General features: G+C 46.0%; 1 protein-coding gene across 1 annotated transcript in view; it reads right to left on the bottom strand.

Moving 5' to 3' along the window:
• LOC142188597 (NACHT, LRR and PYD domains-containing protein 12-like) overlaps positions 1-5,742 on the bottom strand; it is a 221,019-nt gene extending 215,277 nt beyond the window's left edge. The window contains exons 1-2 of the mRNA XM_075261890.1: positions 5,700-5,742; positions 4,822-4,988 (exon numbers count right to left, since the gene is read on the bottom strand). Coding sequence (XP_075117991.1) covers positions 4,822-4,988; positions 5,700-5,742 — 210 coding nt within the window. The remainder of the gene's footprint in view (positions 1-4,821; positions 4,989-5,699) is intronic.
• Between the last annotated feature and the right edge of the window lie 10,836 nt (positions 5,743-16,578).

Below are 16,578 nucleotides of genomic sequence, written 5' to 3' on the forward strand. Positions count from 1 at the left end.
TGGTATTGTGTGAAGAGGCGCGTATCTAATCCTTCGGCGTGTGGAACTATGTGTAGACGCACGTATCTAATCCTACTGCATGTGGTACTGTGTGCAGACGCGTGTATCTAATCCTATGGCGTGTACAACTGTGTGCAGACGCGCGTATCTAATCCTCTGGAGTGTGGAACTGTGTGTAGACGTGTGTATCTAATCCTACGGCATGTGGTACTCTGTGAAGACGTGTGTATCTAATCCTATGGCGTGTACAACTGTGTGCAGATGCGCATATCTAATCCTCTGGAGTGTGGAACTGTGTGTAGACGCGCATAGCTAATCCTACGGCATGTGGTACTGTGTGCAGACGCACGTATCTAATCCTACGGCATGTGGTACTGTGTGTAGATGCGCGTATCTAATCCTACGGCTTGTGGTACTGTGTGCAGACGCGTGTATCTAATCCTATGGCGTGTACAACTGTGTGAAGACACATGTATCTAACCCTCCCCCATGTGGTACTGTGTGCAGAGGCGCATATCTAATCCTCCCCCGTGTGATACTGTGTGCTGAGACGCGTATCTAATTCTCTGGCTTGCGGTACTGTGTGCAGAGGCATGTATCTAATCCTCCAAAGTGTGGTACTGTGTGCACACACACGTATCTAATCCTCCCCTGTGTGGTATTGTGTGAAGAGGCGCGTATCTAATTCTTTGGCGTGTGGAACTATGTGTAGATGCGCGTATCTAATCCTACTGCATGTGGTACTGTGTGCAGACGCGTGTATCTAATCCTCTGGAGTGTGGAACTGTGTGGAGATGCCTGTATCTAATCCCTCGGCATGTGGAACTGTGTGCAGAAGTGCGTATTTAATCCTCTGGTGTGTGGGACTGTGTGCAGACCCGTGTATCTAATCCTGTGGCGTGTGATACTGTGTGCTGATCTGTGTATCTAATCCTCTGATGCGTGTATCTCAGTTTGGACATCAGTGTTGTATTGTGCATGTGGAGTGACCGTGTGTATTGCAGTTGGAATATGAGTGAAAGTCTTGCAGGTTTGTATTGGCTAAGGGGGGGGGCACTGTGTTTGGAATGCTGTATCTCAGCAACTGTACGTCCGAGCGAGTTGGAGTCTCGTCTTAAACCTTCCCGGATATCTGAAGTATCTCTGTACCAAATTTGGTCAAGATCGGTCCAGTCGTTTGGTTCGCATTAGAGGACAGACAGACAGACAGAAATTCATTTTTATAATATAGATATTATGCACTCACCCCCATATATTGTAATGTTATACAGTCACCCCCATATATTATATAGTATTATATTATACAGTCACCCCATATATTATATTATATTATGCAGTCACCCCATATATTATATTGTATTATATTATACAGTCGCCCCCATATATTATATTGTATTATATTATACAGTCACCCCCATATATTATATGGTATTATATTATAGTCACTCCATATATTATATTGTATTATGTTATACAGTCACCCCCATATATTATATTGTATTATACAGTCACCCCATATATTATATGGTATTATATTATAGTCACTCCATACAGTCCTATGAAAAAGTTTGGGCACCCCTATTAATCTTAATCATTTTTAGTTCTAAATATTTTGGTGTTTGCTGCAGCCATTTCAGTTTGATATATCTAATAACTGATGGGCACAGTAATATTTCAGGATTGAAATGAGGTTTATTGTACTAACAGAAAATGTGCAATATGCATTAAACCAAAATTTGAGCAGTGCAAAAGTATGGACACCTCAACAGAAAAGTGACATTAATATTTAGTAGATCCTCCTTTTGCAAAGATAACAGCCTCTAGTCGCTTCCTGTAGCTTTTAATCAGTTCCTGGATCCTGGATGAAGGTATTTTGGACCATTCCTCTTTACAAAACAATTCAAGTTCAGTTAAGTTTGATGGTCGCCAAGCATGGACAGCCCGCTCTCAAATGATCTGAAAACAAAGATTGTTCAACATAGTTGTTCAGGGGAAGGATGCAAAAAGTTGTCTCAGAGATTTAACCTGTCAGTTTCCACTGTGAGGAACATTGTAAGGACATGGAAGACCACAGGGACAGTTCTTGTTAAGCCTAGAAGTGGCAGGCCAAGAAAAATATCAGAAAGGCAGAGAAGAAGAATGGTGAGAACAGTCAAGGACAATCCAGAGACCACCTCCAAAGAGCTGCAGCATCATCTTGCTGTCACTGGTGTCATTGGTGTCACTGTGCATCGGTCAAGAATACAGCGCACTTTGCAAGGAGAAGCTGTATGGGAGAGTGATGAGAAAGAAGCCGTTTCTGCAAGCACGCCACAAACAGAGTCGCCTGAGGTATGCAAAAGCACATTTGGACAAGCCAGCTTCATTTTGGAAGAAGGTCCTGTGGACTGATGAAACAAAGATTGAGTTGTTTGGTCATACAAAAAGGCGTTATGCATGGCGTCCAAAAAGAAACAGCATTCCAAGAAAAACACATGCTACCCACTGTAAAATGTGGTGAAGGTTCCATCATGCTTTGGGGCTGTGTGGCCAATGCCGACACCAGGAATCTTGTTAAAGTTCAGGGTCGCATGGATTCCACTCAGTATCAGTAGATTCTTGAGAATAATGTTCAAGAATCAGTGACGAAGTTGAAGTTACGCCGGGGATGGATATTTCAGCAAGACAATGATCCAAAACACCGCTCCAAATCCTCAGGCATTCATGCAGAGGAACAATTACAATGTTCTGGAATGGCCATCCCAGTCCCCAGACCTGAATATCATTGAACATCTGTGGGATGATTTGAAGCGGGCTGTCCATGCTCGGCCACCATCAAACTTAACTGAACTTGAATTGTTTTGTAAAGAGGAATGGTCCAAAATACCTTCATCCAGGATCCAGGAACTGATTTAAAGCTAAAGGAAGCGACTAGAGGCTGTTATCTTTGCAAAAGGAGGCTCTACTAAATATTAATGTCACTTTTCTGTTGAGGTGCCCATACTTTTGCACCGGTCAAATTTTGGTTTAATGCATATTGCACATTTTCTGTTAGTACAATAAACCTCATTTCAATCCTGAAATATTACTGTGTCCATCAGTTATTAGATATATCAAACTGAAATGGCTGTTGCAAACACCAAAATATTTAGAACTAAAAATGATTAAGATTAATAGGGGTGCCCAAACTTTTTCATAGGACTGTATATTATATTGTATTATATTATGCAGTCACCCCATATATTATATTGTATTATACAGTCACCCCATATATTATATTGTATTATATTATACAGTCAACCCCATATATTATATTGTATTATATTATACAGTCACCCCATATATTATATTGTATTATATTATACAGTCACCCCATTTTATATTGTATTATAATATACAGTCACTCCCATATATTGTATTGTATTATATTATACAGTCACCCCCATATATTATATTATACAGTCACCCCATATATTATATTGTATTATAATATACAGTCACTCCCATATATTGTATTGTATTATATTATACAGTCACCCCCATATATTATATTGTATTATATTATACAGTGCCCCCCATATCTTATATTGAGCAAATTCTTTCTGTTAATGTTGAGGATTATGACTTCCAGACATGGAACGCCTAAAAATCATTCCCAGAAAATTACAATATTACTTAAGACCAACTGTATTAAAATTATGTAAACCAGAAATGTCGGCCAAATGAGAAGTGTGTCCAATAATTGCCCCCAATACTTGGTGGGGGCTCCATGAATGACATCATTCATGTGGCAATGTGGCCTGGAGGGATTGGCCTGTGGCCCTGCAGAGCTCATGTTATGGAAGCCCAGGGTGTATGATAGCAGCATTCTGCTCGTTTGCATTGTTGGGTCTGGGGTCTCTCATACTTTCTCTATGGGGTTAAGATCAGGCTGTGATAGTGCGGTTATTACACCAGGTCTTGGTACTTTTAGCAGTGTAGACAGGGGTCAAGACCTTTTGGAAAATGAAATTTCCTTCTCCATAAGCTTGTGGGCAGAGGGAAGCCTGAAGTGCTGGAGAATCTCCTGGTAGATGCTGCGCTGACTTTGGTCCTGATAAAACACAGTGGACCTACACAAGCAGATGATATGACTGCCTAAACCAGAAGTGATTGTGGAGACTTCAGACTAGACCTCCAGCAGCTTGAATTGTGTACAGTGGCCTCTCTGCTCTTCTCCAGACTCTGGGACCAAGCACATGAAATGCAAAATTTCCTGAAAACACCTTTCACCACCGAGAACAGTCCAGAACTTTCTGATGATTTTGTAATTTATTGAAATGCTCTAGTATGTCTCCAAGATATGGGAAGCTAACATGTATGTTCAGAAGTGACCGCTGTAGTAATGGAGTGAAAACTATTCTTTTAAGTGTGAGAAAACATCATATCTGAGAGTAATGGAAATGATCAAAAAGCGAAGGTAATGTGTGTCCTGAAGTAATGTGTGCTAGAACAAAAAAGAGAGGCAGGGCACCGAGCTGACCCTAGTGTAGTATTTAGAGCAAAATTGCAACACCAATAGGTAAGCAAAATTGGCTGATCACCTGTAAGGTTGTGTGGTACACAACATCCTAATGAGCGTAAAATAAAAAGTGGAAAACCCGGGCAGCAGCTGGAACACATATTGACAAAGAGTGTTTTTGGGAACTAAGGGACGCGGTACCTGTCACACTTCAAAGAAAAGGGGCGTGGTGGGGGCGGCTTGACGAAAAGGGTAGATGCAGGATATCATAGGTGACCCGTTCCTATAATACATGATATGACATGGGGTTCATGAAAATAAAACTGAATATGTATTCTCACCTCTAGATCTGGGATATTTTGGGTTTTCAGCTCACTCAGAAGCGATCGAGGACTCCACAAGTTCTCCACAATGTAGAGCAGATCATCCTGGAAATATCCATACGTCATCCTCAGGACATGATCCTTATACTGACAAAGCTGCTGATAAAACTGCCGGGTCTCATCATCTAGGACATGAAGGAGACACAAGAATGAAATCTTCTAGGACAAGGAGAAGACTGGCAGCATTGTATGGAGAATATTCCTGTCCTGGACCATTCTAGAAGCTTCTACAGAGGAGACTCCACAACCTGTCACTTACCAGCACTATCAGGATGGATTTATTTTTTTATTATTTTTCCCATTTGTGTATTTGTATACATGTAAAAATACAACCAACATAAAAAAGTAATGTAACATCTGCACGTTACTATTGTGGAGGGGACAATTTGTTGAACATTTTTGTAATATATTTTTTGACCTATTTTACTTCATTTTAGTAGAAAACAGCATCTGAAGTCTCACTATTAACCTGCGGACAGCTCCTGCTTCATCACTCTTTGTGAAGAACATCCTTGTTTGCACCAGCCCGAGGAGCTATAGATATGATTGATGACATCACTCACATCGCACCTGCAACTCCCTGAACATTGTGGGAGAAGAGACAACAGGGAAACGAGGAGAAGGGAGTATATTTTTTTTTTTTACCATGTTAAACTGGGGACAGATGTAGGGGGCATAATATTGTGGAGAGATGTAGGGGGGGCATTAAACTGGGGGGAGCTGGAAGAAGACAATAAAATGTGGGGGTAGCTGGAGGGGCACATGTTTCCAGTGTTCTCTTCAGCTGCCCCAGTTTAATGTCCTCCTTTAGTTTACCCCAGTTTAAACTGAGGCACCAGGAGAGGGACTTAATATTGTGGGGCAATAAGAGGGGAACATTATAATGTGGGGGCATATAATGTTAGGAAGACTGTAGGAGCATTATACTGTGTGAGGGCACATTTGGGAGGAGTCAAAGTAGAAGTGGGTGAAGCTAATATTTCCATGGCGTGCAGAGCACGCTGCACATTCTGTCCCTCTTTCTAACCTTTAAAAGTTGGTAGACATGCACCCTAGCAGTGGCGTAACTACCACCATAGCAGCGGTAGCAGCTGCCACAGGGCCCGGGACATTAGGGGCCCGGTGACAGCTGCTACTGCTGCTATCATTATGCTCGGAGGTCTTTTCGGACCCCCGAGTATAATGATCGGGGCCCCCTGTTGGTGGAATACTTTCCACCAACAGGGGGCCCCGAAGCTGCAGCAACGGCTGAGACACAGGAGCTGCAGCTCTGGCTCCTGTCAGCGCTGCAGGACGTTCCCCCTCTCTCTCCCCTCCCTTTCTCTGCTGTCCTCTGCCCACCAATGGGCACAGAAGAGAAGAGGAAGAAGCTGCTCCAGGAAAATGAAACTGAAGCTACACAGGTACGTACTGGGGTTACTTACTACTATCAGGCATTTGGGGGGATTACTTGTGTTTTAGTAACTCCATGTGCCTCATAGTAATAGCAGTTAACCCCATCATCTCCCTCACATTAACCCCTGTTTGCCTCACCATAAGAGTTACTGATATGTGAGACATTTGGGGGTAATAGTAATGAAGATACTTTATTATTACCTCCATGTCTCTCACATATCAGTAACTCTAATGGTGAGGCATACAGGGGTTAATGTGAGGGAGATGATAGGGTTAACTGTTATTAATATGAGGCACATGGAGTTACTAAATTGTAATGCACAGGACCAGATTTTTTTTTATCCACAATTTGTCCTGGTATAGCGGTCAGCGGTGACAGTATTTAGTCCTGTAGGGGCCACTAAGGGACATAATACTGTGTGCAGGGGCCACTAAGGGACATAATACTGTGTGCAGGGGCCACTATGGGACATAATACTGTGTGCAGGGGCCACTAAGGGACATAATACTGTGTGCAGGGGCCACTATGGGACATAATACTATGTGCAGGGGCCACTATTGGGTATAATACTGTGTGCAGGGGCCACTATGGGACCTAATACTATGTGCAGGGGTCACTATGGGACATAATACTGTGTGCAGGGGCCACTATGGGGCATAATACTGTGTGCAGGGGCCATTATGGGACATAATACTGTGTGCAGGGGCCACTATGGGGTATAATACTGTGTGCAGGGGCCATTATGGGACATAATACTGTGTGCAGGGGCCACTAAGGGACATAATACTGTGTGCAGGGGCCACTATGGGACATAATACTGTGTGCAGGGACCACTATTGGGTATAATACTGTGTGCAGGGGCCACTATGGGACATAATACTGTGTGCAGGGGCCACTATTGGGTATAATACTGTGTGCAGGGGCCACTATGGGACATAATACTGTGTGCAGGGGTCACTATGAGGTATAATACTGTGTGCAGGGGCCACTAAGGGACATAATACTGTGTGCAGGGGCCACTAAGGGACATAATACTGTGTGCAGGGGCCACTAAGGGACATAATACTGTGTGCAGGGGACACTATGGGACACAATAGAGCGCGCAGGAATGCGTAGGAGGGACTCGGTCGAGATCTTCGGTGTCGGGGGGGCCCCATGTCAAAAGTTCGCCACGGGGCCCCGCCATTCCTAGTTACGCCACTGCACCCTAGTAGTATATAGCTGCAAGTGTAACAAAGTATATAGATTGCATATCATCTCAATATCTGATGAGTGATTGAACATAAATCAAACAGGGTAATGGAGTGACGTTTTGGCCATGATAGACTTTTTTCAAGATAAAACCCGCAGATAAAATGAATATTATAAGACATGATGGTCTCAACTAAAACATGGATTGTCTTATCTAGCAGCCAGGTATACATGAAGGTGATATATACACATAACTAAACCCCAAATTATCAGCAGTAGAGATGAGCGAACAGTAAAATATTCATTATTCGTTTCGAAGAGCCGCTCAATATTCAACTATTCGAACGAATATCGAACCCCATTATAGTCTATGGGAGAAAATGCTTCGTTTCAGGGGATCCCACCATTCGACTCAGGAGGGTCACCAAGTCCACTATGACACCTCAGGAAATGATGCCAACACCTCTGCAATGTAATTGGGACAGCAGGGGGCGCATGTCTGGGGGCATCTAACACACCAAAGACCCTCTATTACCCCAACATCACAGCCTAACAACTACACACTATACACACTCACTACAACCTCTATCAAAGTGGGAAAATACCTGGAACCTTCTTTACTCCCCAAATGGAGGGACACAAACCCCAATTTAAGCTCAACAATCAGTAACAACCACCCCTTTATATCACGTTGCCCATGACAACCACAGATGTAATAGGCAATGGGAAATCCTTCAGTCCCCCCCTGAACTGTCATTGTGGATGTGTGTGATGTGGTGAGACCTTCCAAAATTCACTTTTATGGCCTTTAACGTGAGCCCTTCCAAATTAACTTACAGGCCCATAAGCTGAGCTCCCAGCAGAGATTGAGGCCCTTCAGGTGACTTCAGCCTCTACCTGCAGAGTTTTAGGCCCTTTCACTTAGTTCAGCCTTCACCAGCAGAGATTTGTTAGTCCTTTGGGTGAGTAGAGCCTTTAAAAAGCAGAGATTTAGTTTTTGGCCCTTGGAGTGAGTAGAGACTCTAACCAGCAGAGTTGGGGGGTATCAGGGTGGATTGATCCTAGTAGGATCAGAATTGTGCAGCGCTGATGGAGGAGGAGGAGGAATTGGAGAGGGTGAGCACACACATTACAAATCATGTCGGGGTGCTTGATACCAGTGGACATGTAAATGATGGGTCTATCCAGTGGCTATTCATTTTTATGATCGTCAGCCGGTCAGCAATGTCAGATAACAGCCGGCTGCGCTAATCCGTAATTATGCCACCGGCAGCGCTGAAGACCCTTGCGGAAAGCACGCTGGCGGCAGGGCAGGAAAGGACCTCCAATGCGTACAGCGCAAGTTCCCGCCACAAATCCAACTTGGAGACCCAATAAGTATAGGCCGCAGAGGGATCAGAGAGGACAGGGCTGGTGTCGGCCAGGTACTCCCGCAACATGCGCCTATACTTATCCCTCCTGGTGACACTAGGCCCCTCAGTGGCGGTACTTTGGTGAGTGGGTGCAATTAACGTGTCCCAGACCTTGGAGAGTGTGCCCCTGCCGGGTGTGGCCCGGATGACAGTTTGTGGCCTGTTGGAGGAACTCTCCTGTGTGCCGCTGTTACGGTTCTGTGTATATATATATATATAAATATTTTTTGAAACAACAGAACCTCTTAGCTGCAAGACACTGCAGCAAGGTCCACAGGCCCAATGATGGGCGGCTGCATGTCTGAAATCAATGTGAACAGTGTGTACTGTGCGACACTCCATGTGAACATAGGTGCAACTAAAATCCTGCCAGTTTAGCTCACTGGCCAGGTGCACCAGTACAAGTGAAACACACACAGCTGCCAAGGGTTAACACTCACCCCAGGCCAGCAAACACACACACACTTACCCTGCGACAGCTAGGGGCCACCACGGAAGTCTTAGAACATTCTCCTGCACACAGCTTGGAGTTACCAGAGAGTTTGCATGCTCCTGCACACAGCTTGGAGCCATCACACACCCATGCTCCCGCACACAGCTAGGAGCCATACATGAAGTCAGACACTACACATAGGCTATCTCAGAGACCATGCCTGCTGCAGCTCCACAAGCTGAAACGGCGTCTACCGCTCCTAGCCCTGGTGTAGATCTAACGGTTCAGGGTTTACAGGTCCTACCTAACAGCACCCAGGAGAAGCAGAGAAACCCCACACAGAGTCTGAAACCTGTCTGAGTACTGGAGCCTATCCCTGACTACTGCCATTCACTCCGTGGACTTTCAGGAAATTTTAGTGGAAGTGTGAGCACCTGGTGGGTGTTGGCTCACACTATTTAAAGGGAAGTCCCCACCCAATAGGGGCGGTGGTGATGACCTCACCACTCATGCTCAATAGGGGAGAAATGGCACTTAGCTTGTGAGCAGCTCCAATACGTCTGAGCATGCTCAGTAAGGTGGAAGCTGGATGGTTAGACTGACCCTCAGGTGGCGCTGTGCGCTATGATAGCAAGCTGGCACAACTGTATGTCCTTTACAGTTGATGAATGTGGTTCTGGCCCAGACACACCAGCAACTAGGCCAGATAACATTTTTTCTGCCTCCTAGAGCAGCTTCATTCATCCGCATAGTGAAGAAACTACTCACCAGCAGCTAGACATACATACAGAACCTGAATCAGCAAGTGGTGACATACTTAGAGTGCACCCTGCCACCCGTCATTGAAGATCTGCTGGACTTCTAGGCAGCCAAACTGGATTTGTGACTGAAACTGGCTGAGTTTGCCCTGGAAAATCTGTCCTGCCCAGCCAGTAGTGTGGCATCAGAGTGGATGTTTAGTGCGGTGGGGGCCATAGTTGCCCCAAGGGGAACTCACCTGTCCACCCAAAATTTGGAGAGACTGACCCTTGTCAAGATAAATCAGGCGTAGATCAGCCAGGATTTCCACCCACCAAGACCTGATGCACCACATTAAATCATCCATGCTGCCTCACTCAAACCTACAAAAGAGACCGGTTTCTTCTGGTTACCTGTCTCAGCTACTATTCTGATATTGCCACCCGCCTCATGCCACACATCTGATGCCAAGTGCTCCTTCTTACAGCCACCATCGTAAGCGGGAACTGTTTGTGCCACCCACCTCCCCACTCTGTCATTGGGTCAGTCTATGGCCACCTAAGGCTTCTGATACCTCCACATTATGTCACCTTACCACTCTGTTGCCTCCTCATGCTGCTGCCACCTCCACATTAGATCACCTTGCTACTCCAGTGCCTCCTAAGGCTGCTGCCACCTTCACATTATGCCACCTTGGCACTCTATGGCCACCTAAGGCTGTTGATTCCTCCACATTGTCACCTTGCCACTCTGTGGCCTCCTTATGCTGCTGCCACCTCCACATTAGATCACCTTGCCAGTACACTGGAATTCCACAAGAAGTGACCCCAGTTTGTAGGGGCAATTTTAACAATGCCATGTATGGGTATAAATGAACATGAAATACACACGTGCTATTCTAGTGGTCTTTGGATCTTGGATAATCCATAGCAAATGATTATAATTATCTTTGTAGAATTGTATTTTGTGGATTTTGGGTTTGGGTTTCAAATACGATTAACTATATAGTTGTCGATGGTCCCATTACTATTTAACTTTCTCTGGAATACATTTATTAGGAGTTTAATATTACTATCAGCCCATTTCCACTATTAGCTGTAACGGCATCTATATGTATATCTTATTTATACTTTGATGTTGTCTGTGGGTCTGTATACTCCTTGGAGTCCACTGCTGTCTGTCTGATACCATTTGTATTGTATTGTGTCTTGTAGTTGATATATTTTTTCATATTTTTATGGATTTTTGTTTATGTTGAGTTGTTACTTTGAGTACCACGTGTGCATTTCATGTTCGTTTGTGGCTTCTTCATTTAGACATTGTGGTATGAATTAGTGGTAGGGATATTTATTGTTTGTTTGTATTGACCATGCCACGATCAGGTGAAACTTTCTGCAAAACTCTGTCATGGCATTAAAAACCAAAACATCTAAATCTGTGCTCCAAAAACCACATAGCAATTCTTCCTTTGTGTGCCCGGCTGTGCACAAACAGCAGTTTATACTGTACCCACATATGACATTACGTCCATTATCTGGGGTACACCAGTGTCATACATGTGCCCTAATATCAGTATATACCACATATGACATTATGTACGTTATCCTGGGTACACCAGTGTCATACATGTGCCCTAATATCAGTTTATACCACATATGACATTATGTACGTTATCCTGGGTACACCAGTGTCATACATGTGCCCTAATACCAGTATATACCACATATGAAATTACATACGTTATCCCGGGTACACCAGTGTCATACATGTGCCCTAATATCAGTTTATACCACATATGACATTATGTACGTTATCCTGGGTACACCAGTGTCATACATGTGCCCTAATACCAGTATATACCACATATGAAATTACATACGTTATCTGTGGTACACCAGTGTCATACATGTGCCCTAATATCAGTTTATACCACATATGACATTACGTACGTTATCTGTGGTACACCAGTGTCATACATGTGCCCTAATACCAGTATATACCACATATGAAATTACATACGTTATCTGTGGTACACCAGTGTCATACATGTGCCCTAATATCAGTTTATACCACATATGACATTACGTACGTTATCTGTGGTACACCAGTGTCATACATGTGCCCTAATATCAGTATATACCACATATGACATTACGTACGTTATCCGGGGTACACCAGTGTCATACATGTGCCCTAATACCAGTATATACCGCATATGAAATTACATACGATATCCCGGGTACACCAGTGTCATACATGTGCCCTAATATCAGTTTATACCACATATGACATTACGTACGTTATCCGGGGTACACCAGTGTCATACATGTGCCCTAATATCAGTATATACCACATATGACATTACGTACGTTATCCTGGGTACACCAGTGTCATACATGTGTCCTAATATCAGTATATACCACATATGACATTACGTACCTTATCCTGGGTACACCAGTGTCATACATGTACCCTAATATCAGTATATACCACATATGACATTACGTACGTTATCTGTGGTACACCAGTGTCATACATGTACCCTAATATCAGTATATACCACATATGACATTACGTACGTTATCTGTGGTACACCAGTGTCATACATGTACCCTAATATCAGTATATACCACATATGACATTACGTATGTTATCTGGGGTACACCAGTGTCATATATGTGCCCTAATATCAGTATATACCACATATGACATTGCGTACGTTATCTGGGGTACACCAGTGTCATACATGTGCCCTAATATCAGTATATACCACATATGACATTACGTACGTTATCTGGGGTACACCAGTGTCATATATGTGCCCTAATATCAGTATATACCACATATGACATTGCGTACGTTATCCGGGGTACACCAGTGTCATACATGTGCCCTAATATCAGTATATACCACATATGACATTACGTACGTTATCCTGGGTACACCAGTGTCATACATGTGCCCTAATATCAGTATATACCACATATGACATTACATACATTATCCTGGGTACACCAGTGTCATACATGTGTCCTAATATCAGTATATACCACACATGATATTACATACATTATCCCGGGTACACCAGTGTTATACATGTGTCCTAATATCAGTATATACCACATATGATATTACATACATTATCCCGGGTACACCAGTGTCATACATGTGTCCTAATATCAGTATATACCACATATGATATTACATACATTATCCCGGGTACACCAGTGTCATACATGTGTCATAAACTGCAGTTTGGGCGCACAGCAGGGGGCATAAGGGAAGGAGCGCGATGCGGCTTTTGGAGTACAGATTCAGATGTTTGGTATCTGGACGCCATGTCATGTTTGTAGAGCCTGTAAGGTACCAGAAAAGTGGATTCCCCAAAGGAGTGACCCCATTTTGAAAACTGCACCCCTCAAAGAATTTATCAGGGGGTGTAGTGAGTATTAGTATCCCGGACGTGACTGCACAGCGGATGGTGAAGAGGGAGTATATAAGCTGTGCGGAGTGAATCGGGAACACTTATAAGCGGTATATCTGGTTTGTACCCTCATGTCCAGTGGTGGATCCAGGGTTTGCGGGTCCCTGGGCAATTGACTTTGGTGGGGCCCTACTTCCCAACCTGTACTTCCCAACTGTTGAAGACTAGAAAGAGGGAACAAAACGTGCGGCGCGCACAGCGCGCTGCAGCAAATTAGGCCCCGCCCACTTTTATGTTGACTCCACCCATTCTCATTCAATTTTCATGTGATTCCACACAGTATAATCCTCCTACAGTCACCCGTAAATTATATCTCCCCCCCATTTTCATATACACCATTCATCTACCCCTAATTTCATGTCCCCCCCTCTATCTCTGTCCCCAGTTTCATGCCATTCTCCCCCTTTATCTGCCCAGTTTCATTTCCCCCCGTCTCTGCCACAGTGTCATGCCGTTCTCCCCCTCTTCATCTGCCCTAGTGTCATGCCATTCTCCCCCCTCCATCTGCCCTAGTGTCATGCCGTTCTCCCCCTCTTCATCTGCCCCAGTGTCATGCCATTCTCCCCCCTCCATCTGCCCCAGTGTCATGCCGTTCTCCCCCCTCCATCTACCCCAGTGTCATGCCGTTCTCCCCCCTCCATCTGCCCCAGTGTCATGCTGTTCTCTCCCCCTCTATCTGTCCCAGTGTCATGCCGTTCTCCCCCCTCCATCTGCCCCAGTGTCATGCTGTTCTCTCCCCCTCTATCTGTCCCAGTGTCATGCCGTTCTCCCCCCTCCATCTGCCCCAGTGTCATGCTGTTCTCTCCCCCTCTATCTGCCCCAGTGTCATACCATTCTCCCCCCTCCATCTGCCCCAGTGTCATGCCATTCTCCCCCCTCCATCTGCCCCAGTGTCATACCATTCTCCCCCCTCCATCTGCCCCAGTGTCATGCCATTCTCCCCCCTCCATCTGCCCCAGTGTCATGCCGTTCTCCCCCCTCCATCTACCCCAGTGTCATGCCGTTCTCCCCCCTCCATCTGCCCCAGTGTCATGCTGTTCTCTCCCCCTCTATCTGTCCCAGTGTCATGCCGTTCTCCCCCCTCCATCTGCCCCAGTGTCATGCTGTTCTCTCCCCCTCTATCTGCCCCAGTGTCATACCATTCTCCCCCCTCCATCTGCCCCAGTGTCATGCCATTCTCCCCCCTCCATCTGCCCCAGTGTCATACCATTCTCCCCCCTCCATCTGCCCCAGTGTCATGCCATTCTCCCCCCTCCATCTGCCCCAGTGTCATGCTGTTCTCTCCCCCTCTATCTGTCCCAGTGTCATGCCGTTCTCCCCCCTCCATCTGCTCCAGTGTCATGCTGTTCTCTCCCCCTCTATCTGCCCCAGTGTCATACCATTCTCCCCCCTCCATCTGCCCCAGTGTCATGCCATTCTCCCCCCTCCATCTGCCCCAGTGTCATACCATTCTCCCCCCTCCATCTGCCCCAGTGTCATGCCATTCTCCCCCCTCCATCTGCCCCAGTGTCATGCCGTTCTCCCCCCTCCATCTACCCCAGTGTCATGCCGTTCTCCCCCCTCCATCTGCCCCAGTGTCATGCTGTTCTCTCCCCCTCTATCTGTCCCAGTGTCATGCCGTTCTCCCCCCTCCATCTGCCCCAGTGTCATGCTGTTCTCTCCCCCTCTATCTGCCCCAGTGTCATACCATTCTCCCCCCTCCATCTGCCCCAGTGTCATGCTGTTCTCTCCCCCTCTATCTGCCCCAGTGTCATACCATTCTCCCCCCTCTATCTGCCCCAGTGTCATACCATTCTCCCCCCTCCATCTGCCCCAGTGTCATGCCATTCTCCCCCCTCCATCTGCCCCAGTGTCATGCCGTTCTTCCCCCTTCATCTGCCCCAGTGCCATGCCATTCTCCCCCTCCATCTGCCCTAGTGTCATGCCGTTCTCCCCCTCTTCATCTGCCCCAGTGTCATGCCGTTCTCCCCCCTCCATCTGCCCTAGTGTCATGCCATTCTCCCCCCTCCATCTGCCCTAGTGTCATGCCATTCTCCCCCTCCATCTGCCCCAGTGTCATGCCGTTCTCCCCCTCCATCTGCCCCAGTGCCATGCCATTCTCCCCCCTCCATCTGCCCCAGTGTCATGCCGTTCTCCCCCCCTCCATCTGCCCCAGTGCCATGCCGTTCTCCCTCCTCCATCTGCCCCAGTGTCATGCCGTTCTCCCCCTCCATCTGCCCCAGTGTCATGCCGTTCTCCCTCCTCCATCTGCCCCAGTGTCATGCCGTTCTCCCTCCTCCATCTGCCCCAGTGTCATGCCGTTCTCCCTCCTCCATCTGCCCCAGTGTCATGCCGTTCTCACACTCACACACACACACACTCACCATTCCTCGTTCCCTCGCAGCTCTCTCCCTCATACACATATTGTAGCCGCGATGTGATGACGTCATCACATCGCGGCTACAAATGCCGGAGGCCCGGAGCTCAGCGTTAAAGCAGGAGCTGAGCTGTGACAGCTCCGGCTTTAAACGCCTATGCATTCAGCTCATCGGCGTCCTACCGCCGATGAGCTGAAATACATAGGCGTTTAAAGCAGGAGCTGTCAGCTCCTGCTTTAACGCTGAACTCAGTTGGAGTCGGGACATGCCGACCGGGACCATTTTGTTAGGTCCCGGCCGCACCGCGGGGCCCCGCTAAGCGCAGGGCCCTGGGCGGTTGCCCGGCTCGCCCGGCCCTGGATCCGCCCCTGCTCATGTCCACTCGCACAACTTATACATTCCCCTCCTGCCACAGCCAGTTGTGTTCTAATGATTTGGCAGTTTTGGGGGTTTTGTCTTCACAATATACAAGCTACAGTATATTTTCTGACTTTCATCTTGTAGGTTTCACATTTATTGTACAGGTTGATACAGACGCGGTGATAACCAATATGTATTGGTTTAATTAATTTTTAGGTTTTTTATATTATTATTATTTATTTGTAAAGCACCATTAATTCCATGGTAGTTTACATTTGCAGGTTTAATTCATGTATTGAGTTTTATATAGGAAAAGAGAATTTTGGGACTTCATTCCTTTGTTA

This window comes from Leptodactylus fuscus, unplaced genomic scaffold (genome assembly GCF_031893055.1).
Source record: "Leptodactylus fuscus isolate aLepFus1 unplaced genomic scaffold, aLepFus1.hap2 HAP2_SCAFFOLD_57, whole genome shotgun sequence".
NCBI classification, from domain to species: domain Eukaryota; kingdom Metazoa; phylum Chordata; class Amphibia; order Anura; family Leptodactylidae; genus Leptodactylus; species Leptodactylus fuscus.